This window comes from Argiope bruennichi, chromosome X1, assembly GCF_947563725.1.
Source record: "Argiope bruennichi chromosome X1, qqArgBrue1.1, whole genome shotgun sequence".
NCBI lineage: Eukaryota > Metazoa > Arthropoda > Arachnida > Araneae > Araneidae > Argiope > Argiope bruennichi.
In genome coordinates, this window is record NC_079162.1 from 107,291,202 (window position 1) to 107,318,605 (window position 27,404).

General features: G+C 27.3%; 1 protein-coding gene across 1 annotated transcript in view; it reads left to right on the forward strand.

Moving 5' to 3' along the window:
* LOC129959348 (uncharacterized) overlaps positions 1 to 17,001 on the forward strand; it is a 124,217-nt gene extending 107,216 nt beyond the window's left edge. Inside the window, exons 8-14 of the mRNA XM_056072168.1 lie at positions 726 to 848; positions 3,682 to 3,866; positions 7,529 to 7,631; positions 8,721 to 8,882; positions 10,265 to 10,464; positions 11,903 to 12,111; positions 12,586 to 17,001. Coding sequence (XP_055928143.1) covers positions 726 to 848; positions 3,682 to 3,866; positions 7,529 to 7,631; positions 8,721 to 8,882; positions 10,265 to 10,464; positions 11,903 to 12,111; positions 12,586 to 12,731 — 1,128 coding nt within the window. The 3' untranslated portion in view covers positions 12,732 to 17,001. The remainder of the gene's footprint in view (positions 1 to 725; positions 849 to 3,681; positions 3,867 to 7,528; positions 7,632 to 8,720; positions 8,883 to 10,264; positions 10,465 to 11,902; positions 12,112 to 12,585) is intronic.
* The last annotated feature ends 10,403 nt before the right edge of the window (positions 17,002 to 27,404 follow it).

Here is a 27,404-nt window from a genome sequence, read left to right on the forward strand (position 1 = left end):
TTCTTTTCGGCAAGTAGGCGCGGTAGAAAAAAAAGGGAGAGACTTCGTTCGACCAGATGTGCGATCACGTGACCTGGGTTCAAAGGTCTTAATTTTGCAAAAAAAGTAATTAATTGAACTTTTATAATTAGGTCATTCAATAATATCATAATCGTAATTTTTCATTTCCCCCCCCCCTTCTCGAAACTCCAAAATGTCGGTAGTAAGTCCGTAAAAGTTTCAGGGGATTTTTTGGGGTCCCACAAACACCCCTGTATATATATATATATATATAATATACAAGCTATGCGATGTTTAACTTTAAAATTTTTATGTATCTCTATCTTGGTAGATTCATGTAAAAAAATGAATTAAATTGAAATACTTGAAATATATTGTTTATTGCTTTTTTTAATTATTATTTGCAGATTTCTTGATGAAGTTCACGTATCGCAATCTAATCTTTTTTTAAACCCTTTCAAAACTGATTTTGAAGAAAAGTTATTAATTTAAATGTAATTGAAAGTATTGCCAGACTTAAAAGAGTTAATGTAATGCAGTGCTTAGATAAGTTACTCCATAATTCTCAAGACACTTGGAAAGTTTGAAAAATTAAATTTTCTGCTGGTCGAAGATACTTTTATCTTGTCTTCTAAATCAATGACTATTCTATTTTGGTTTGATTTCAAATTCAAATTTTTAAAGAATTCGTTTTTTAAAATGGATGTATTTTTTCTCCGCATTAGAATCCTATTGGACGGTCTAGTACCGCTAGTTCCGAAAAAGAAAGTTCTGGAGTCCAAGAAGATGAAATTGATCAAGCATTTGCCTATCACTGTCGCAGTCAAATGTCATTATCTTCTTTTGGCGTAAGTTATTCAAATTTTATTAAAAATATCATAAATTTGTATTCGAAATTTAGAAAATTTTATTTCAATGACTAATTTTACATGCTCACAATCAGTTGCACCTTGTTAATGCCACATTGAGATAACAATCCCCTCACTACCCGAAACTTGTATTTATACGACAGTTTTTCCGTGCTGATGATTCAAAATTTCTAATGAGTTTTTTTAAAAAAAATGTTTTGATAAAATGCATTATTATATGTTCTGTTTTCATAGGGAGTTAAAGAATCTGATCATAAGTATTTTGGATTATTCATTATTAGGTTGGATTTATCAAAGGTTAAGAATTTTAAAAGAAAAAAAGGAGCCACTCAGCTTTATTTTGCTGTCGATCGTTATAGAAGAAAACTAAGACAACGCCCTATTTTGATGCTCCGAATAGATTCCTCATGGGAAAAATTAGCCAGGGTGCAAATTTTTTTGATATTTTTTCATATTTAGACCTGCGAGATATTCTCTACACGTCAGTAATAGTATTTTTTACTGTTGTGAATTTTTAAAGGCATCTGTGAATTACGATCTGCATGTTACAATCGATTGCTACTTAATGCATCACGAAATATCATTGTAAAAATTTTATTACTTTCGATATTAGTATGTTCGATTCTTTTCCACAAAAAATATTCAATATAATTTGAAAGTTTTCTTTAAATTGTTCCTGAGCCTCAAGCACCTTTACGCACAAAGCACCTACATGGAAATTTTTGTTCTATGAGCGAAAAAAAAATTAAATATATCTTTATTGTACAAAATAAATATTAATTAAAAAATATTATTTTTAATTAACTTGTTGGTAAAGAGAGAAAATTAACTTATTCTTTTTTTGTGTGCTTTATTCCTGCTTTTTTTCCAATATTATCATTGCTTACTACTAATAATAGATTTGAAATACTTCACTGTTTTATTTTTCAAGCATATAAAAAAAGGAGTGCATTTCATTCACTGATAAATGCAAATCAATTTTTTTCCATGTTTTACCGGCATCTTAGTGCTCTATAAGAATGCATTTTTTTTTTTTTTTTTCGATATGCATGTTACCGTCTTGGGGCCTAAATCGCAGAACATCAATCGAAATGTTCATTCATTTATTTACTCTGCTTGACTTTTCCGGTTTTGTAGGGATTTTTTTTAAGTTGTTAACTTATCGATTCATTTCCTTTTTATCTCCCTGGCTTCTGATATAAATATCAATTTGAAAGCAGGTATAGTTATAGGAGTAATTATAATATATAAAATTATACGAATAAATACTATTTACATAATTACGAGAAGAATTATTTCATAACATGCCTTTAAGAAGTAACCAGCTTGATAATCGAATTTGTGTATTAGAACATTTTTAATTAAACCACACTTAAATTGACATGTAGCATTTATTAATCAATATATTAAATGGAGTAGTAAAATTAATAAATACAAGAGTTGAAAATCGTAAAAATATATCTAAATGTAAGTTGCTAAAACATTATAATTATACTTTAGAATTCGGGAATAGATATAATTTAAATTTTTCATTCGTTCTTAAAAGTTTAAAATTCTTTTCAAAAGGATTGAAGAACTGCAATTTAATTTGTTAATTATTTGACAAATCGTGATTGTTTCATTAACTGAAACTAGATAAATAAATTTAAAAAAAACACGTAGAAGGAAAATACACTTATGGGCTCTTGTCTTCTCTGTAAGTAATAAATCTTTAAAAAGATAATAATTTAAAATAATTTCAATCAAAATTTTGTGTATTATTTTGTAAATAAATATTTCCGCTTTTCTCAAAAGAAATTCTATCGAAACTATTTTATTCATCTCCACATGATAATTTTAAACATATTCATCTCAACAAGATATTCAGATTTTATTATTTATTTATTTTTATTATTTACCCCACTTCTATGCTTCGTATAAATGTTAAATAAAAACGCTGGGGAAATAATGGTAAGCTAAAACGTTTATTAACATTTCGTGAATCATTAAAATTATTTAAAGTAATTCGTTTCCACCTGTGTATGGAATAAATGTAACATATATTTGAATCCAAAAATTGTAATAATAAATGCATAATTCAATAATGTTTTGATGCCTGAATTTAATTTTCTTTTTGATTATGTACAATGTTCTAAATTTAACTTTTGGATTAATTTTATGGCAGATTGATTTTATGAAATTTAAGATTTTTGTAAGAAGTCTTGAGCATTGAAAACAAACACCAGTTAGTTTCAACAAACAGAAATGATCCTTTATTTGTTATAAAATATGGAATTCTTTATGCATTAACTATAATGAGAAATAATTTCGCCAATATGTTTGAAAAATTAAACAGTTTGCAATCCAACAAAGTATTTATTTTTAAAAATTCCATTTTTGTCATCTTATATTCCTTATATCACATTCTATAAACCAATAAGTAAAATTTCTACAAGGCTTGCTACATGGACAGACTCTACCAGTTTTAATAGTAGTGACTATTAATAACAGTGACAACACCGGAAAACCGTAATATTTTATTAATACTCTCTAGTTATGATTATCAACGTATTTACTTTGATTTGATATTTTTTGCCACATATATAAATGTGTACGTGCGTACTTGCGTGCCTTTTTCTCGTTATCGACAGATCACAAAAATCACCCATTGTTACTGAATATTGTTAAATAGAAAGCAGAAAGAAAACAGCTGACATTAAAACCGACCCTCTTATTTTGATATAATGTTCTTGGAAATATATTGGGTTTTATCTTAGTATGCATAATATTTATATCATATTAGCTTTAAGCTTTGCTTTATGTTTCTTTTCAGGGCAGAAGTGAAAGTGTAACAAGTGTTTACAGTGCTGCTGGTGGAGGTCGCTATGGAACAGTGACTGTTACAGGAGAGGTTTTGTTTGGCCTTATTTATAATTATAAAACAAGCACTCTTGAGATTAATGTAAAAGAATGTCGCAATCTAGCAGCAGTTGACGTTAAAAGGAATCGATCTGATCCGTAAGTATCAACATACATTCAGTTAATATTATATTCAGAATAACTTAGTGTATTTAATAATGATTATATAAAATGTCAATATTTTAATATGAAAAAGAGTGTAGAAGTGCACATGCAGTAATCTGTAAATCAATTCATTGACAAATGAGGAAATTTTTATATGTTCTAAAATTCTATATATGTTCTTTTACTTGGTTATTATAGTTTTATTTTTAGTTGATTAAACCATTTTTAAATAATTAATAATTTTAAAAATTTAGTATCTTTTACTTATTTTAGTTTTATATAATTGTGAATTATTTGCTGTATTTTTGGAAAAGAAAATTATCTTAGTATTTTAAGTTTTATGATGTGGATTATTGAAGCAGTGTTGGTTAAAATTTTAAAAATATTTTAAATGTTATTTAATGTTCATTATTTCGCCATATTAATTGTAAAAATATAAATTTGGATAGATGTAATTTTTACTCATTTGTTCAACGCTGATAATTTCTGATTATATTATCTAATGTTCTTAAAATATCAATATTTGTGTACATTATAAATACCGAAATCTTTTTATAACCCTCGTATTAAATCTTTCTTAATTGTGAATCTGTTTAACTTTTAAAGAATTTTTTTGTCCATAATTTCCTTCTGTTTTGAAATTAATTTTATTGTCTGTGAATATTGATCAAATATATATGCTTTGTAAAAGAACAACCTTCTCTAATCTGATATAATGCATCTGAATCCTATGATACATTTTATGTTGCTCATCTTTCATTGCAAACACATGTTCCTTATTTCCGTTTGTAATTAAGATGTGATTATATATACAGGGTGTCTAAAATACTTTAATTACATAAATAGGGATCGTAGACTTATATAAATTGCAATGTTATTTAAAAGATAAGTAGGGTAATTAAAAGGAGTATTGTGATCTAGCACTTGGCCATCTAATATAATATGCATGACCGAATTACTGTTGGTAATAATAGCCCCTATTACAAGCAGCTATACATAGATGCCTCTCAGTAGCGGTATGTCCTTTCATCAAGGGGGGAAGAAAGGGAAGTTGGTAAGATTTAGTGAAATTGATTTTTAAAGGGGGGGGAGGCATGTATAATCTTATACTTCAAGTCAGAGCCGTAACTAGTGGCTTGAAGACGAAAGGTGATAGTAGAAAACTTTTTTTATTGTTTCTCTAAACCTTAACTATTTAAAAAAAAAAATTCTGGTTAATCATTTTCTCAATGATTACAATAGCTTCATAAGCTTAAATCGAATTAATTTTTTTTAAATATCTCATTGAAGTATGCTATTTTGTTATTTTTTTATTCCTATTTAATTCTGTTAGGTCAAAAAAAAAAAAAAAACGATTTCCAAAGCTATTTGACACCATATGAAGCATAATATAAAACATAAGATAAAGTGAAGCATTAAATTGTGAATTATTCAGTCTATTTTATTTTTGAATTTGGATTCTAACAGAACACTTTCTTGTGTACCGTCTTTTCCGATCGTATTTTCTGGTAATCTATAGCTTCGCCCATAAACCTTTCATCTTTGCAGTCTGTATGCTAGTAACGTTTGTTAGAAGGATTGATCTAAGCTGATTAGTCATTGAAGCAGTTGTGGGTAATTTTTATTTAATTAAAAATTAAGTTTATTTCTAATTAGATAAATGATTCCTAGAGTTGAAAAAGGAAAACATAAATACCTTTTCAAAGGTTAATTCTTCAGTTTTTAAAATCTCCAATTTAAGAAAATCGATAAGTCCGTTTTTTCACTTGGGTTATCCCCTACGCTGATAGTTACGGTCCTATTTAAATAATACAAAATTTTAATTTTTACAAGTCTCTGCACATAAGATTTTCCCCATGAATAAAATGTTCAAAACATTGAGTAACACATGCAAATTTCGACATTTTTTCCTAGAACCGACAGCGTTTCTCTGTTTTACATTTTATTTCTCAGAATTCTTGTTCTGGATTGTGAATATTGTTGAATATTCTGTTTTGGTCATTTTTTGTGTTAAATTTAATGTTTTACCGGAAAAGGTGCCCTCTGGTTGACATTTTGGAACTAAAAAGTTTTTTTTTTTTTTTTTTTTTTCCGAAATTCCGTGAGCGCATCTCGTGTATAGTCTATATACCAAATTTCGTTGCAATCCATTCACCCGTTTGCGTTGTATGACGCTGCTTACAGGGGAAGTTTAATCATAACCACCCTGTATATATATAGTATTCGAAGGTTTTTAATGTGTTAATAATAAATTAAAGTGAAATGTTTTGAACATAGATATAAATGCCACAGCACAAGAATGCACAAATGTGTACATCTGTGTTCCTTTTATTTATAAAGCTCTCATGTGCAGGAATTATTATTTTATACTGAATAATAGGAATCTTCGAAATATTTTAATTTTATATTTCTTAAAATATAATAATCTGAAATTTTTAACCGATTTCATAAAATTCTGTATTTTTTTTTTTTTTTTTTTTTTTTTTTTTTTTTTTACACAATTTTGAAATCTCACTAATATTTCTAGGATCAATATTTAAGGAATTAAAGAAGATGCCGAAGTATTTAGGATGCTCTGTACATCTTTAAAATACATTTTCATATATTTCTTCATATTCAGAAACTTTTCTGTAATAGCTATAAAAGCAAATTATCATACCCATTTGTAATAAAAGTAAAGTAATAACGTTTTACGAAATTTTCCTTATGCATTATTATATAGCATTACGTATGAAATAAAGCATTACTTATTATTCAATTTATTAAATAGAACTTATTTTATTAATTCTTCAGTTTTCGTTAATCATTCGTTAAGGAATTGCAGTATTATGACATTATAGATTAAAAAGTTTGATTGTCCGGCAAATGAAATTCTTGAAAATTGTTTTTGCATAGAATGTTAAAACTTTCCTGCCTTTAAATTAAAAAGTCCTTTTCCAAAAAAATCATACTTTATGTTATGTGATTTGAAACATAATAAGCAATTTATTAATATTTCATTAGGAACTCATGCGGTATTTATTGTGTTAGAAAAGCTTGACATTTCAGTAATTCCAGAGTCATAAGAACATGTTGGAATTTTCAAGAATTCTCTAAACTGTAATAAAATTTAATAATTAAAAAAATTAGCGAGTTAAATTAAATATAGCGATCTTGTTATTAATTTGATAATGGACACAGAAATAGTAATATATAAATTTTTGAATTATATAAAAATTGCATTAATTCGTCTATTCAACCTTTTAGAAATTATTATTGATTTTGATGAATGCATTATATTCCAGTCAAATATGAAACGTAATTACAATTGATTAGAAAATATTTTGAGAGCACATGCAAAAAGCTTGAATACAGGAAAATATCCGATGTTCTAGGACTTATAATACTATAAATTTTGAAATTTTAAAAACAAACCAAAATTGTTTTTTTCTGGTGAATTAATCCTGTCTTCCTTTCTGAAATGATACCCTTTTGTGCATTTTTGGAATTCTAAGTTTGTTTTTCTCTATTTAATTAATAATTTTCCCTAACATTTTGGAAAATAATTTTGCCAGCTGTCACATCTTGTTTTCTTAATACGAGATTCCTTTTTTTTTTTTTTTTTAACCTATAAAGTATATATTTTCAATGTTAATGGCCGTGTATTAATTTTCTAGTTATGTGAAAGTTTATCTACTACCTGATCGTACCAAAAGTGGCAAAAGGAAAACTAAGGTGAAAAAACACACACTGAACCCTGTTTTTGACGAGTCTCTTAAAGTAAGTTTTCCCTGAATGTGTGTTAATTTTTTTGATAAAATATTTCACTTTACTCTAGATGACTTTGCTATTGATTAGTATTGAGTTTTAGTATTGATCACAACAATTGAAAGATGATTACATATTATAATTTTTAGTGAAATAAAAGTTTTACATTTTCTAAGAAGAAAATCTTGGTAAAGTGAATGATTGATTTTTGGGAAAATTGCAGTATTAAAAGATATTGGAACTTTTCGCAAATTATTAAATTTTGAGTTCGAACAATATTTGATATACCTAGTAATTTTTAACGATTTTTCTATAGCAGTATATTTAAGTATTAATGTTATGAAGAAATGTTTGTGTATTTTTCTCTCGTCTTTTTTTCCTTAGATATTGAATGCATTTGTTTTTATTTATTTATTTTTATTTTATACCAGTTTAATTCGAAAAAGTTATTAATAAAGACAAATTGCTATTTACTGAATTTCATTCTTCTATTTGATTTTTTTCCTTGCTGTTTGAATTCTTCTGAAAAAGATGCATTTAATAACCAATTTATTATAAAAAAATATTACTGATTAAGTATATCTCGATCTTTTTTAAGGAAACAAAATAAGTTTTCTCAGAATTCTTTACAAATATTGTAAAAGATCTCATTTGTCAACAGTTGAATGGAATTTAATTATTTTCTGCCTTTTCTTTATTTTCCACTTTAGTTTGCTATGCATTCCTCTAATTCATCAAACAAACGTTTAAAATTATATATATATATTGAAGTATCCATTTCCTTCCAGTTGTTTAAATTAGAGGTAAATCAAGGATATTTTCTTATTTTAATTTTTAAAAATTCTTTTATGAATTACAAATTGAGATAATTTAAGTAATTCATTGCCTACCTAAAAACAAATGTTGAAAATTTGCGGTGATTTGAAGGTTAAATTTTGGGGGAGCTAGTTTAATTCTGCAGAAAAGAAGATATAAAACATTAACCGATTTTACCTTTGCAAGTGTCACAATATTATTCACCATTTGTAATCCTTTTCTTTTATTTTGAAATATTTTATTTGCTTTAACTTTCTCTATTAATTATTATAATATTCTTTTTAGTTCCATGTAACAATCAATGAATTAATCATCAGAACTCTGTGGCTATCTGTGTGGCATAGTGACAGATTTGGACGCAATGACTTCTTGGGTGAAGTAATGTTACCTTTAGGTAATGATGCAGTCGAAAATTCAGGTTCTAAATGGTATCCTCTACAAGAGAGAGTAAGTACTATTCCTATATGCGATAAAGCTACAAATTGCTACAGTAAAAATCATTATGACAAGCAAAAACAGTTATAGTCGCTAATTAATATGGTTTTTACCGATGCTTCCTTTTATTTTTAAGGCATATTTAAATCTGGTGTAAATTAATCTCATCATTGTATTCAAATATAGATTTCCCACCCCTTTTTTCACAGATGTTGTATTTATCTTTAAAAATGAAGCAACAATTATTAATTATCATGAATACTTTATTCACTCGAGTTCTAAGTATTTAACTTATATACGTTTATTCCAATTGTATTGGTTGTTGTCTCTTTTGGTTCTCAATAGATAATAATCTTTTCATCAATTCCAGCAGCACTCTTCCTACTGCTCTCTTCAGCTAAGAGAAACCAACCACCTTGTTGACTAGAAAAATGCTCCTTTCTGTTCAGGAATTCTACTCTTTCACTGATTCATAGTTGTTTTGTATCTTTCAGTAAAGACGATTGCATCTTTCCCATACTTAAAATAATCGTATAATTCCTCTAGAAAAAATTTGGCGCCTGATCACATATTTCAAAATAGGAAATGCATCGTCACATACAAAAATTAATAATTGCTAGGATTATATCAATTTTAGATTTGAGAGCTTTATATAACTAACTTTTGGTTTGTTTGTAACCAATTTGTCTTTATTTTAGAACAATGGATAAAAAGTATACCATGAAATACATCTAATATTTAGAGAAAACAAGACGTGATTAAGATATTATTATTATTATAGCAATAAAAAATACCTTTCAAACTAATGTTGGATATATAATTTTCTATATTTAAAAACAGTTAAAAACACAGTTTTCATGTAATATTTTTAGGAAATTATTAGTACAAAATTGTCAAAATGTCAATTTTATACATTTTTGAATGAAAATTAATTAGTCTGAAATTTGTACAACTAATTAAAACCTATTTATGTCAGATTTGGAAGCTGTAGGTCAAGTAGCCTCCTCTAGAACACCAATAAACACATGCTATTTTTTATTGCCATGAAAAATAGAAATGTCACCAAAAATAATTCACTGTAATGTTTCATCTTTAAGTCCCTTATAACAAAAGAGTCATGTTTTTCTTATTTATTAAAATGGATTTGAAAATATTGGAGAAATTCGCAACACCCTGAAGACTTGAGACTTCGATTGTCAGTGAATAGTAATTTTATCCGTTTTTCTTCCATATATAGAATGATTAATATATTTTTTGTGAAGTTTAAAATGATAGCAGTCTTTATAAGATCTTTATAGGATTTTAAATATTAATTAATTTGTATTTGTAGGTTGACAAATTCTTAATTGAAATTATTTTACTTATATTGTATATATTATGTGTTCTTTTAATAGTTGGAAACTTTAGATGCTCCTGTCAGTTACAAGGGTGACCTTATATTAGCTTTGAAGTATGCTCCTCCTGATGTCACTAGTCGAAAATTTTCTAAAAAACCTGGTGTACCTGTAAAAGGTTCCTTAGAAGTTCTTGTAAGAGAAGCTCGTAATTTAATGGCTACTCGTTCCAATGGAACATCAGATCCATTTTGTAAAAGGTTTGTTGCTTTTTAATGTTTTTAAAAGTGCTAGTTTTTATGTATTTCACTTTTTAAATGTTATTTTTTTAAATTTATATTACCTACTGATAGCAAAAAATACGCAATACACTTAGGAAGACTAATTTGGTTCAAAAAGGCAGGTTTTCTGGCTCCAGCAAAGAAATTTATTAAAGCAATTTCTTATAAACCTAAAAAGGATAGCCTTATGTAGTAGGAAAATTTTCTTTGTTCACACTTACTCACTAAAATTTACACTCATGGATATGAAAGATTCAGTATGGAATATTTTACCTTTAAGAGTATTAAGTTCCCTTTTAAAATATTATGAATAATAAATGTATAATTTAAACATTTTTTAAAAACTGTTTTTCTCATGCTTTAAAGACATTTATGTCAAAACCAGTTGAGAAGTAGAGAGGGACTATATGTTTGTTTACAGTCAACTAAATTATATTTTGAAATAGGGCTATAATTAATTTGGCTCTTACTGATTATTTTTGGTAGTTGACTGAAACAATTTTGAAGTTGATGACTTTCGTAATAACAAAAGTACAGATTTAAAAAAAAAGAAAAAAAAACTGTAATTTGAAAAGAAACTAATCCTAAATAAACTAAATTCAAACTAATGCAGTAAAGTAATAAGAATACCTCATCTATTGTGAGGTATTCTTTCTGCTCCTTTAAAATTATGCCCTCTCATAAATTTTTTAATTGATTCATTCCTCTTATTTAAAAAAAGTTACTAAATGTTTTCTACGCATGTTTTTCTGGCATAAAGAGCGTCTGTCGTTTATAAATAAGGTAACATTTTAATCGTATCTCAGAATGATATGAGCTAAAAATGATATGTGATAAATAAATAATACTTTAGTAATCTAATCATTAGATGCAAGTAAAAATGATGATAATTGTAATAAGTTATGCTGGATATTTTAGGGATTCATTTGTAGTTCACAAATAAACTACCTAAAACAAATTTTCAATATATAATAATTTAAATATTTTTAAATAAGGAATAAGAAAGAAATATTTTCCTCCATATTATTCTCATTTACTCACATCTTAAAATGATCTCAAAAAGAGTTTAAAAATCTTTGAGCTCGTATTTCCTTTTTCCTTAGATCATAGCACTGAAAAAACATAATATATGTATATTTTTTAACTGAGGATTGGATTCCTTATCACTGAATTTATTTCAGTTGATTTTTAAAATATCATTTCTTTACAATATTCATAATTATACTATTTAAATTTCAGTTTTATTTCATAATATTCTTAGCTTTTCTTTAAGGTCATATTACTACAACTTTGCATCTATCTATCTCCCTCCCCCCTCCTTATATGCATTATCACGTTTGTTTATTTTTTTATTTAAAAAGTTGTGTACCTTACTTTGACATCACAATGTTATTCATATAACATTTTCTATTTCTAGCTATTTGTTGCCTGACAAAAGCAAATCTGGCAAACAGAAAACTCCTGTTTTTAAGAAATCATGTAATCCTAAGTGGAATCATACATTCATTTATGAAGATGTTTCGCTGGATGATTTGAAAGAGCGTTGTTTAGAGTTGACCATTTGGGACTATGATAAAATTACAAGCAACGATTTCCTTGGCGGGGTCAGACTTTGCCTGGGAACAGGTAAAATGAGGTTTTTGTTAACATATGTAATACTGATATGATTTTTTTCTAATTTGCAGGAATTAGTAAGAAGAGTAGGAATGTTGAACATTCAAATATAATGAAGGAGTATGTTACTATAAAACAAGAATTTCTCATTTATTTTTCAAATTCTCGATCTATTTACTAAATAAAAATATGTACTTTTTTTTTTCCTCTAGAGAATTTCGGATATTAATTTCCAAACTTTAAGAACAACTTTGCAAATTAAATGTATGTTTATTAATATTAAATGATGAATTTTTTCTATATAGTAATAGTTTTAATTAATGCATATTGTTCCATTTTATAACTATACTTAGACTTTGTTTTCTTATTAAAGTAAAAGGAATTATCTATAAGAAGCATGTCATTGAATAGTCAGCAGTATTAGAATTTTTGCTTATTACTTTTATTAAAATATTTTTTGATAGTGCTATTTATTATATATTTTAGGTAAATATCAAGGCAGAGAAGTTGATTGGATGGACTCTGTGGGTGAAGAAAGATCTCTTTGGTACACCATGCTAGAAAGACCAAATACTTGGGTAGATGGATCCCTTCTTTTAAGGCCCAACATGCAGGGGAGAAGAGTTAATTAAGGAATGCCAGATATAATGATTTCATGTTATTATATTAAAATCTACCCAGAATTTAATTGCATATAATTTTTTTAATCCATTTTCATTAACCCCAGAGTAAAAACTCTGGGGTTAACGAAAATGAAACTAACAAAATTTATCTGAATGAAAGAAATGAAATATACGTTGAAAAGCAATGAAAAGATCTGCTCCTTAAAACTTTAAAGCATTATATGATATATAAGTCTGCATATTATAAAAGAAAATGAATGACAGATTTAAAGAAATCTCCCACCCTCCTCATTCTTTACAATCTTACATTGATATGCATCTGTATTTTATTAAAACCATCTAATTGAGTTTTATATATTGGTGTGTTGTAAGATTCACTATATTACTGAAATACAAATTTGAACTTCTGTTGGTACATTCTGGTATTAATATTTTTTTATTTCATTTTAAAAAACGATATTATGGTAATATTTTTTCTTTTTGCAAATGCTGTTTTTTTTTCTTTTAATTTCAGTATTTCAATGAATGATACTGCCTTTAAAAAATTGTGAATGTAAACTACTTGTGTCATTTGAATAGAGTCGAATTTTAAACAATCAAGATTACTGATACTTTTCTGCAATGCTTTTAGTGAGTATATACTGTTGGTTTATAAATGGGAGATGATACAAAAGTGTGAATATTTATGTGCTCATTTATTTTCTTGAATATAATACTTCACTTCATAGTATATTATACTATGTTGTTGAAGAACATATACTTAAGAGCACTTAACACCAATATTATGTGGCATGCGACATGTAGTTTTAGTGATTAATCAGATTATTAAATTTTTATATCTCCTATTTCTCACAATTCAGTATTAAATTCTCTCAAAAGCATGAATCGATAATCCTTTTTTGTCCGGCGCATTTATCTTTTTTTTTTTATGTTCAAAATATTTACATTAGGTGCAAATCAGACTATTGCAACATTAAAACCCTGGACAGAACTTTCAATAAAACATGTTGAAAAATATGTGAATTAATAATCTAATTAAATAATATCATTGTAAAATATGATCTGTCATCAGAAAAATAATTTCTTATGCATTCTATGGAAATAAATTATTTGATAGATTCTACTGTTAGAAAGAATGGTTTTAACAAAGAGAATTTAAATAAAATGCTTCAGTTAGGAAATTAACAGCATGTTATATTAAAAGAACTAGAGTGTATATTTTGATATATTGAATAATTTTTAAATACTAAGATTAGGGTAGCCCAAAATATGTAAATTGTATTAATTTCAATGAGGTGTTAACTATTTGGTCAAGGAATGACTTATCTAATAACATCATTATTAATTATGTTAAAAACTTTAATAAAAAACAGAATAAAAGACAAAATAAAATGGGAGAGAGAAAGGTATCATCTATGTGTTAGTTTACAAATATCTCTACATACCACTCTGTAATCCCAGGATGATGATGGTAGTTGTTGGATCTCAACTCTATACTGGAAAATGCGTCTCTTTGCTCTATGACCAATAATTTCTGTTGGTTCGTCCAACTATGTATGTATAGTTAGATTAATTGCAGAGCAGCGCTTTAGAGTTAAAAATGCAATGTTCACATTTGCAGCCTGAAGTTGTTGTTGTATAAAGATATGTATCAGATGATTTTGCATTTGCATGAATATTTATGACAATATTTTAATTATTAATGCAATGCCGTTCTGATAAATGTCCATTTTAAAGCTAAAGATCTCTTAAGGATCATCTCACTGGAGAAAATTGCATGCAAACTTCATTTGGCCTATTTGTCGGCATGCCTCATTTTTTATTTTAACTATTGAAAATCCTTAGTGGCTTAGGGAGAATAAACGTCGTAACATTTGCTCTCCATAGCATCCGGTATATCAATACTTCCTTTTCCCCTCTTTCTCTACCCCATTGAATGATTGAAGAAATTTTTTTCAATTATAACACATATTCTTGATTTACTTTTGCTAATGCTATACATATATATTGAAATAGTTATACTAAATATTGATGAGAGGGAAAAAACTGCATTATAACTGAAATATAAGCTAGATCTTTATTTTACAATTGAATTTTAATTAGTAAATTGTAAAATAAATTAGGGGCAGACAGGATACAGTTTGTTAAATAAATGTTTTATTAATATGTTGAAATTTGAAAAATTTTTCCATTTATACTTTTAATCAAATGGTACTAGTATATTTTTCATAAGACTGTAAAATATATTCTTGTATCTTCTATGAATTTATTCTGTATTCAGTCGATAAAGATATATATTCTTGTTATAAAAAGGAATGATTATAATTCTGATGTTAATGTTATAATAAAATCGACCGTGTTAGTTGCTAACAGTTTTATCAATGTAATTAGAAATGTTTCTAGGATGTTAAGTTCAAAGTGAAAAATCTAAATATAATGTTATGCTAGAAAATATGTGCTGCTGGCAGCACTGATTTCCAGAATTTTTAATCCCTGTATTTATGCTCCTATATTTTTGCATTGTTATCTAAAGCAATGTAGCTTCAAGATGGGAATTTTAAGCTCAATACATATATGTATATTTATATAAACAAAATATTTTATGCATATCCTGTGTCTGAACATTTTAATTTCAGAGATGTTATTAGTTTATGTGTTATAGGCGATACTTTAAGTAATTTTTTGAAAAAAAAAAACCCAACTTTTTATTGTGTGCTTTAATAGACGATTGTATAAGTTAGTTGACGATTCTTATTTATTATAAGATGATGAATCACTTTTCTTCAGTAAGGATTATTTTATTTTATGCTTCTTCCTAGAAATTAAAGGAGTCTTTCAATTTTAAACAATTTCTAAGGAAGTCGTGCTTTATGATAGCATTTCCCTTCCACTTTTCAAAAAAGTGGGTATTCTCATGCTTCAAAATACTAGGGAAATTTTTCACGATTAAAACTGCTTTTTTGTAAATAACTACTGTGTCAAATAGTTTTAAATGATCATCAATGACCAAACATTTGTGTAGTGCTTGTCTAGGTTCCTATCTCGGTGAAAAACGAGCTTTTTCTCTCTTATGATCTCATTTGATTGTTTTATCATAATTTTATGTCTATCTATATTATGCATGTATATTCATATATTGTAATACCTATGACTCATTAATTATTTTTGTTTTTGCTTGTATTTGCATTGTTATCACTATCTGAGACGTAGTGCAACAAGCACAGATTGATATCTTTCCTAAAATAACAAACTGCATGGGCATTTAATATTTTTGAAAGTTGGATCAATTTGTTTATGATAATCGTCCCCCCCCCTTTGTATTTATGTAAGTTGTATCTAACATTTTTAATTAAAAGAATGATGCATTATTGTTTTATTTTGTTGTTAAAATTTTTATTCTTTACAAAACTTTAAAATTTCTATATATATTTGTGCAGCTTTGCATAAATTTACTTTTCTGAGGGCAACTAGATGAATCATGAATTTTCTTGAAAGCAAAGTATGCCTTCCTGTTGATAGCTATAAGTTTTTCTTCATTTCTGCTGTTTCACGGCAACAAAATTCCATGCATTTGTTATGATACAACATAACTTTGTTAACTCTTGTGAAACATGACACATCCTTTTAAACTAATTGCAGCCAAGTGCTGTTATTTCTGTTATTCATTTTTAATTAAGATCGTCCAATTTAACTCCATTTTTTCACACTGAAGTTTCCTCTTAAACTTACTTCCTAAGTGCCTGAGTTATTTTGCCTGATTTGAATAATTGTTATTTCTAAGCTGCAGATGTGAAGACAATCCTGTTATCAATGTTTTATTGAAAATGGTGGATTTCATTTGTAAAGGAGCATATTTTCTTTTAATTTTTGGTTTGTGCGCATGTATTGCTGTTTTGATTTAATTCTATTTGTGAAACATAATGCCGTATATAATACATGTTCTTTCGAATAATTTGCTAAAAAAAATTTTATTACTCATGTTTTCTACGAGTTCGTTGTTTTTCTTAGTGCTGTATTATATTGCTATTTGTACTTTTTTTTTTTTGTGGTCAACGAATTGTATAAAAAAATGATTTTTTCAGAAAAGTTTAGTTGGATATATTTCAGTTAAGAAATTCGTGTTCTGCAGCGTTAATGTGTGATATTCAGTGGTTTTAGTCCTAAGATACTTGGAATATTGTTCTCACCCGATATAATTTAGTAAATTATACACTTGCTGTGTTATTTAAATGAAATTGTTTTTGTTTTTCTTTTTTCAATAAATGTTTAAAACTCTAAAGTCTCTTATCTATTTCTGGAATTAAAATCTTACATATTAATTAAAAGTGTTAAAATGTTGGTAGTATTTGTAAGATTCAATGATAATGATACAAAACAATATATCTCCAATATTTTTTTTTAATCCTTCAAGTAGAAGATTATTGCTGCTTTTCATATATTAAATTTGTGTACATTTTAATATCGTTTCTATGTTACTAATAAACATTGAATCCAATACCACCCTGATATTCTTGCCTCTTTTCTATTTCACTTGGCTATCGGCGTGAAGTCTATATCACAAATCGGAGGCGTACCTACATGAAATGATACTTAGAATAAATACCAAAATAGTGTTCGCTTTTATAAATTATCATTCGCATAACTTCTCCCTCCAACGTGAAATTTTACAGTAAGGAGAGCTAAAATTAAAACTGCAACTAGGCCCAAATAATAGTAAAAAAATTAACTACAACTAAAATTACATTTTATAAATTCATTAATTGTATAATTTGATAACCTGTGTGATACAAAGCAGCCTCCTTCCATGATCTACTGATTCAGCCATCAAATTATATTAATTCTGTAATTTAAAACAGCTTCTTTAATTTTTGGTATGTTGAAAGCATTATTTACTTTAAAAAAAAAAAAAAGAAAAATTGGCAAATACAAGGGGGGGGGGAAGTAGGCCAAAAAATTGTATTGTTATTCGAAGTCAATATTTTTGCACGAACAAAATGTACTGGATGTTTTACATGTAATGAAGATAATGGCTAAGTCATTACGTTTAATTGTTGAAAAAGAGTTAAGTAAAAAGGACTTTCTAAAAAGCGTGAGATTTCACAAGGATTACTTATTAATTTAGTCAAACATAAATTTAATTTAAATTAAAATAAGTGCGCATTAGTTAACTAAATATAAATAATATATTTTTATAAATTATAATATACAACTGAATTAAAAATTAATTGTTGTGGAGGCTTTTGCCATAAAATTTAAAAGGAAAAAAAAGGTCACCACAAGTATCTAAATTATTCCCCTATATTTTTTTAAAAAAATCATCGCATGCCAAATAAAATTCTGAAATATAAATTATCGCATGCTTATAATAACAGGCATAAGAGAAATTTTGTATCGCCCATTAACCGTAGAACATCTAAAAAAAAAAAAAAAGATTAAACTCTTGGCAAAAAATATATATGAGATGTATAGCGATTATACAAACTTTAAAGTCGCACATAATTCCAATAGTTATTATAATAATTGTGTTCCTTAGGGAATCAGAATTTCCATTTTAAATTTAGTTACGTTACATAAATTAATGGCTACATATACCTTAACTCTTTAAAAAAGTAGAATTATCATTTCCATAAAAAAAAATGCACAGCTCAAAAGTAAAGCTATAATTTTAGAAGTGTACTAAATAATTTATGTACATTTAATTAATATCACATGGCAAATCTAGTACTGAATTTCCGTGTATATAAAATGGAGAGAACGAAATCTCAGTATTCATTAACTATAAGAACTCTTATCATTTCATTTCTTAAAAGTAAAATAAAGTTCTTAATTAAAAAGTTATCAGAGGTGTAATGACTTTTTTCAACATAAAAAAAATGATCTAAGAATTTGATGAAACAGTGAAATAGGTTTGACTAAAATTTCAACAATGAAAATTACTGTTGTAAATCCTATATGAATATATTTTTAAGAATTTATCTAAATTATGGAAAAATTATTACAGAATTAAATTTGTATCGTTAAAAAAAATGAAATTTTAGGATGATGCAAAAATTATTTTTTTCCGATAATATTTTCCGAAGTTCTCTTCATTAACACTGAATTTCATTCACTTTTTAACTAATTCAAATTAGAAAAAAATGGCTTTGAAGTGAACATTAGGGTAAAACGAAAGTGACCATAATTTTTTAAAATAGATTTTAGATTGGTAATAATGGGTAAAAGTTGCCTTTTGGATTCAAAAAGAATTTTAAAAAATTTGGTTGCAATACTGTAACATCTTGAGGTGCCACGTAGAGCTTAAAGTTTGTAAACTAAATTGAAAATTATAAACGTTGAGAAAATAATTTTTATTAATTTTTTGTGCGTTTAATATTACAAAAGATTGTTTTAAATACATATATAAGCATTACAATTAGAAAAAATTATTAATTACAAAATACAATAATAGTAACAAAATCTTTTTTAATATCAAATTTTGTGTTTCTTTCTTCTGTATCCTTAATTATTACAAATGTTACTGCTGCAGTACGTTTATTTCTACTTCATTGTCACTTTAAACTGTCTTTTTTTTTTATTTACTTTTGACATACTCACAAGTGAATCAATTTTTGCTCTTATATATCTTTTGCCTGCGGTGAAATCATAGACATTTTGAGCCGATTCGGTCTTCAGCTTCACATCTCTTTCCAGTGCTTGCGTGTGACAAAGAAGCCGAGTAAAGTCTATAACAGGGTACACTATACGATTTGGCTCAACTTCAGATACCTTGTGTATAACTATAATATCAATATTACCTAAATGTTTATAGGTAATATTGATACCTAATTAGCTACCACAAGCGCTTTGAGGAAGAAAAAGTAAAGAACTACAGAGAATAATTAAGTTTAATCAAGAACGAACAAAAAAATACCAGTGTGTCAGAAATGGCTCTTGGTGACAGTGACAGCATAGAAGGAAAACAGTGATCTTTACAAAAAGAGGCAAACTAACCAGGTCCTTCGAATATATCTTAAGGACTCTGGCTGAGTACACTGTGAAAGTGTATGTGCTTGTGTGGTTCAATATTAAATTAAAACTTTCATATACTTACTGTTCCAAACATCTGTTTAACCTTATCTCATATTCAAGATATCTCTATGACGATCTCAAAAACATTATAGACCCAACTATTCAAAGAAATGGGTACTTTGCTGCTCCAGAAAATATCCTTTTGTTCATGCTAAAGTGATGAACGTAAAATTCAATGATAACTTGCTTTACGACTTGTTTTAAAAGCAAGAACAGAAAGTAGAGGCGAAATCAGGAAGTTTAAAGTTCCTGAAAATGACGTAACTGAATCTCCTGCCCCTTGTTAAAACATGTTTCCAGAGACTCTCTCAAAGTGTTACATATTTCACTTACAGAAGTATCCTTCTCTAAAGCAATTTTGAAGTTATATCTAATATAACAATAGCTCTTCATAACCGATTCATAAGTAGGCAGTTAAAATTAACTAAATATCACTAAATTTCCCCCAAAAATGACATTCCTTATTTTTATTAATTTAGAATGAGCCATTTTTATTCACATCAAAGCACATAAACACACCAACTAACAAATCAGTTACACAATAGACAGACCAGAGACACCAATTCACCTGAATTCAGCAAAGCTACTGACCTCACACCAGCTCTGAGCTTTTTAACACACACAAACAAATATCCGCCTCTCCTCAATAAAATCCGCTCACACGATGACTCATTGTCCTGGATGCCATACCAATGCAATAGTAAAACTGTTTTTATATTTCTATTCATATTATAATGCCCATTTAAAACTATTTATTTCATAATCGAGGCACGCAAAAAATTTTGAAAAAGTTCCAAAAAGTGTCTTTTTAAGAAATTTTAAACGTCCTTGCCGCAGCTCAAGAGGTACTCCAATATTTTTCGCATTTTTAATTTATCTACACCAAAATGCATATTTTTTAGCGCTATTACAAATCAAAAATAGAAAGTTGATTATTTCTTTAAAAAACTTTAAAATGTAACAAAAATTTCAATTTTATGAAACTTTAATGTCCTTGCGGCACCTCAAAACGTATTCCAATATTTTTCACATTTTTTATTTATCTTATCTACACCAAAAGGCAACTTTTCCGCGCTATTACAAGTTCAAAATTAAAAGTTGATTTTTTTTGTTCTACCCTAGTGAACATTCCCACATTTCAAATTATATTTGTACAAAATCCAATAACTTTTTAAAGTAAAACAGTCTGTCTTATAGTGCGTTAAAAGAATGGCAGAAAGCAGGCATATACATTAGCTGTTAGCATTTGTAAGGATAACTATAGAATGCGTAATGGGCATTAAATACGGATAAGTCTCTCATCAAAACGACATCATATTACATAAATGTTTAAAAACAAATTTTAAAATATTGTTTCAAAAAAATTTTAATAAATTTTTTTGAACTTGATCAGAAAATTTGATACATTTTTATTTTAATTATATCTAAATGGTCTAAATAAGAAATTCGAATAATTATTTGTTTAAAAAATTTGGCATATTTGAAATAAATGAAAATAAATATGCATTCTATTTATGGCATACCTAAAAAAATCTTAAGATAAGATCACAATCACTTTATCTCTTGGAAAACCCCTACAAATTCGAATAATAATGATGAAACTATATAATGAAGCCCAGGGTTAGTTTTAACCGGGACAAGTTTGAACACACACATTACGCAGTGGATTTTAAAATTTTTATTCAATATTTTTGACAATGATTATTCTTATGACGGACCCTATTCTGTCAACACAGTCGGTACAAATTAAAACGATAGTGAGAAGTTGTAAACAAGCACTCCGATTTTTCCAGTACATGGGAATATATATAATAATCTTCTTAAAAATGGTGCTACTTATTTATTTTCCCTTTGAATTAATTTTTTTACTAACCACAATATATATATATAATTTATAAATCAGCAAACATGTCCGAAACTATACAATAGAGAAAGTTGTAACACATCAAAATTTGCGAGATTTATCTTCATTTGTGTTCGATTCATATGATTTAAGTTTCTGCTTTAAATATTAATTGAAAGATGAGATCACTGCCTAACGATTCACCTCTCAAAGAATTCAATAGAGGCTTAGGCTTTAATAAAAATCCAAATCACTCACCTAATAAAGAAGCAATGGAAAAGAATATGAAGGTATAATTAATAAAAAATGATTAGAAGAATAGATACGAGAAAGATTTAAGGAAAAATAAGAAAAAAGAATGAAGATGATTTTAACATACAGATTCTGAAAAAAAAAAAAAAAAAAACGTTTTTGCTCTAGTTATTGAAGATACGTACAACATCTCTGACAGTATGTTATTTTATAGTATATTTAGATTAACTCCCAATTATGAAGGAATGTTTTTTTTGGATAAACCATGGAATTTTCAACAGAGGTTAGATGATGAGAATGGCGCCTGTGTTGGTACCTGTCTAAGTATTTCGCGCCACGGCCAGGAAGAGGCGTTCAACTCTGGTAAATTTAGCTTGTACCCGATTACAGGGAAGTTCTTCGACGAAATCAGGTTTTGAACTAGGAACAATACGATCCCGAAACCATGATATTACAAACACACCGCCACGGCCCATATTTCTAATAAAGGAGAATTGATTCAATGTTTAATTTGCAAAATATGAGCGGCAAAAAATATTCTACATTTTTTTTTTTTTTTTTTTTTTTTTTTGCGAAATCTGCGATTTTGATACCAGTTGACTTTTATGTTAAGGGGTTAAACAATTTTCTTTATTTTACAGTAGACCACTTAACCTCATTTATTATCATAACTGCAAGAGATAATAATTGTCAAATGCTTTATGTTCTTTAATTAATAAAAGAATGATACAGAGAAAATAATTCTTATATATTATTGTTTTTATTGTTACAGTTTGTCCCATATCTGGGACAAACTGTACCCAGACTGTACCAGTTAAGTAGTAGGCTGTGCCGATTTTCGATTTATCGAAAAAAAATCGATATTCGATTTTTCGACGTCAGTTTTCGGAAAATATCGATCTATCGGTATTATGATCATGAATAATAGTTCACAATGAATACAATAAATCGATATTCAGAATTAAATTGCGTTTTCGATTTCGTTTTGGCTATTTGTTTATTTTTGTTTCTCTTCATTCTTATCGACCTTCATACATAATTTTTGTTAATATTTTCATAAATACTATTTTATTGTAACATATAAAAATACTTGTTTTAAGCTTGTCATTTTGTATTAAACCATTTTCTGTTCCCTAACTGGATGATACCATTTTGGAAAAATAATTGCGGTTATCAGAAGGTTGTTGACTGTCCTTTGTTTAATCGCTACATATTCGTCTTCATAAATAAAAGCAAAAAGGATTAATTCAGATTAAATCCATAATTTTACTCGCTGCTCGCATTTCCACACTCAAGCGTACTCGCATAAAAAAAGAAATTCCGTTATACTTCCACTTTTGTTTGGCAACTCACGATAAATCGCGATACAATAAATCGATATTCACAATTAATTTGCGTTTTCAGTTTCGTTTTGGCTCTCTATTAGTGTTTATTTTTGTTTCTCTTCATTCTTATTGACCTTCATACATAATTTTTGTTAGTATTTCCATAAATACTGTCAGATTCTAATATATAAAATACTTATTTTAAGCATGTTATTTTGGAATAAAATGTTTTCTGTTCCCTACCTGAATGATACCATCATGGAAAAATAATTGCGGTTATTAGAAGGTTGTTGACTGTCCTTTGTTTAATAGCTAAATATTCTTGTATCAGTATATATCCTTCTTGTTGTGGGGCATGTCGTTTAGCGCTTCCAATTATAAGTCATAGTAGCGGAACAAGGCGGAGGGCATATTGAACAACTTATGCCTTAACCACCCATCAGTAAAATGTTTGTTCTATGAAGCTCTTTTTTTTTTTTTTTTTTTTTTTTTTTTTGTCATTGTTGTCCCTATAAACATGTATTCTTGTCTCATCGCTAATAAATTTTTAGTAAACCCCTGAACTCTATTGTTTCCTTTTCGCTAACAATATTCCTGCATTTAACGAATCCATTTTGGTCTTCCCCCTTGATAGCGCCATCTTCGGCATATTTTGGAACTTTTTTTTTTCTTTCGCAAACAAAATTCTATTGTGTCACGATTGTTCTGCTAAAATATCAAGTCATTCGGACCAGTAATTTTAAAATTACCGATTTCTGAAATCGTAACTTTAATTATAACACCCTGTATTACATCATTCGTCCGTAAATAAATTTACCCTCCATAATATTTGTTATTGATGTTTTACTCATTTCGAAATTACTATTTTTCGTCTCTTTTTGAATTTTGAAATAGTAAATTGAATGACTAATTTTCGTAATAAAACATATCTATTGTTAAAATTCGAGCACATATTTAAATTAAATCTGCCAATTTTACTATTAAAATAAGAATTTATGTAATTCATATGCAAAATTAATTTTTCAAGACATCAGATTTTGAATTCATGATTTTTTAAAACTATTTCATTTTACCTGATAAAGGCATTATTAAGTCGCTTTCCTTTTTTTTTCTGTGAAGAATAAAAGAAACTGGGTTTTTTAAGTCACCAGTGAAAAGGGATAAATTTTAAAAAATTATTATATTGAAAAAATGCAATATTATAAATTGTGACAGGCAGACATTGCTTTAGTACTGATACACTTTAATAAAGGGGTTTTAACACAATTATTTTCAAACTATTTTTATTTTTAAAAAAAATGAATACTTTTATTATATAAATTGAAACTTCCTTTTATTTGAAGTCATTCTGATCAGTCAATATGTCAAAAGATGCTATTTATAACTTATAATAGATATAAATAAATAATATCACGATATATCGATATGTTTTGGACGATATATCGCGATGATGAGAGTTCGGTGATTGCTCAATCCTATCAATAGGACCCCGCTCCAGAGTGTTACAAAAAATATACTTATTTAGAATAAAATCAAGTGTCGGTTTATTTTTAAATAATTAAATTTAGGATTTTTTCATAGTTTTAAATTCGTTTCTGGATATACCTGGTCCTCTTTTCCTATAGCTGTTAATTTTACGTTAGTGCAAAGAAAAGAAAATGGGGGGGGAGCACTTCGTTTAGAGTCACTTCTCGCAAGGAACGCCATTTCTTGCATAAATATATTTTTTTTTCTTTCACTTTGCAGAGGACAACAGCAATCATATAAAAAAAATCTGAATGGCCACGCTTTACACATAAATATTGTTTGCCTGTTACATAAAATTTATAACTATCTGTTGATTCAATTAAGGGGGAGGGTCCATATTGTCTTATATATAAATGGCCGAACTTTTCATCGGGCAGGCAGGTAATCTGTTCAATCGCCAGCTGGTGAAATTCAACGATGCCTTCAGATTACAACAACTGTGGAAAAAAAAAAAAAAAAATCGAAATACACAACTTTGTGGCCGAATTGGGTAACTTGGCTTATTTGAGTATTTTTAATTATAAATTACCGCCATTCGAATATTTTCTCTGGCCCCTTGTATTGCTTATTAATATATTGTTAAAATATTGTCCGTAAGATGAATTTATTTTGTTTCATTTAAATATTATGATGTTTTTTTTTCTGAGTTATTTTCATTAGTTAATTACAGCCTACTTTATGGTCACAATGATCATAAAATAAATAACTTTTTTTTAAATATAATGTTAAAATATTGTTTGTAAAGTGATTTTGTTTAATTTTCAGTCAAGCCTGCAAATTATATATATTTGTTATTTCTACGTTATTTTCATCAATTAAATATAACTTAGTTTATGGCCACAGCGATTGTGAATAAACAACTTTTTAAAGACCTTAATTCTATTGCACACTTTGATTGCTATTCGATGTATCCAATAATAGAAAAATCTTCACTTTTAGATTTCTTTAAAACTTTAAGAATGTTTATTATAATCATTTTTATAACATTTTTATCAATAAATATTTTTATTATTTTTAAAATTTCATGGTTTATTTATTCATTAAGTACTATTTATTAGAGTTGTTAAATATAATGAATGAACTACTCGTTGCATGCAACGGATCTTCTGGATTTAAATTTTTGGATAAATCAAGTTTTTACGACAGCTTCGGATTAGTCAAATTCCGCTGTTTTCATTATTTTACATTATTTGCTGAGAAAAAAGTTGATTTGTTTAAACAGATAAGTAAATGTATACAGCTATAAACTACCGTTCGATGTTCATTAAATAAATTCTTTTAAAAAGAAAATTTTTCAAATATTGGGAAGAGAAATAAGATTTTTTTTTTTTTCATTCGAATGCTATAAACACAATAAGGATGAATAAAAATGTAAGTTGAGTTGAATTTCGAAGTAATATTTTCCTATAAAAATATAACATTACATTTTTTTAACATCAAGATCATTATTTTTTATCCTTTATACCAATTTTGATTGTCTGTAATATTGCCGCATTGAAGAAAAACAGTCGAATCTGCATGGCCGAATGGTCATGGCATTGGTCTGATAATCAAGAGACCTTGAGTTCGAATCCCGCTAGAGACAATGGGATTCATAGTATGTGTTTAATTCCTTGATTTTATGTTTTCCTTTATTTCATGTTCCAGAAGATACTGGACATTTCTTTAGTTTACCAGACAAGTGTTCTGGACTTTTCTTACTGTCTCCAGAAAAGTATTCTGGAACTTTCCCTGCTTGTATAAAAGCAGAGGATTTGTCAGTCACTGTATTCTCAGTTCTGAGTTCAGTTAATAAATTGGTTTATCTCTACTTCTTGTGTGTTCCATTCAGTTCTATACTATAGCATCTACGTGACAATATTACGATTTACTGTTAGTTACAGAGTCCTTTAAATAAAATTAACATTTTGATTTAAATCTGGAAAATATACATTTTTATAAGTTATGCATTTAATATACAATACTTCTTTCTCTTTCTAATGTATTTTGTAATGAAATTCTCACTTCAATGAAATTAATAAAATGTTTTGCTTTACAATGGAATTTTAATTCATTTTTAATGGAATATAATTAAATTTTAATTCCATGATAAAAGTGAACATGGAATTAAAATGGAATCCTTTCATAGTGAATTTGAGAAAAAAAAAATTTAAATTCTATAATGTACATAATAATAATCAATGACTAAAAAATAATTAAAACAAAAACTTTTATTTCTTTATTCACTAATTAACATGGTTTAAAAAATGATTTTTATTAAATTAATTATATGTTTTGGATGAAAGTTGACTGGGTACCAGGTACTATAAAAAATTATTTCTAGTCCAGTAAGGCCCCATGTATTTTAAGGCCGGTGCTGAAAGTTTGAGAATTTTCTTTGACAACGAATGTGACTTAATTTCTAAATACACTGTTATAAGTATTTATTGTCTTTGCAATTTTTTTCTGACCTCCATAATTTATTTTGTATATTATGCATATTATCTTTTTTTCACCCGATCTTCAATGAAAGCATGCCTTAAAAAATTATTTTAAACTTTTTGGGCCAAAATATATTTTCTAATTACAAATTCAGAGGGCCTTGAATTCAATTTTTTCTCAAATTCACTACCAGATGGAGCCTTTGATAAGAAATCAAAATGTAATTAAAACTACTCAATTAAGTGA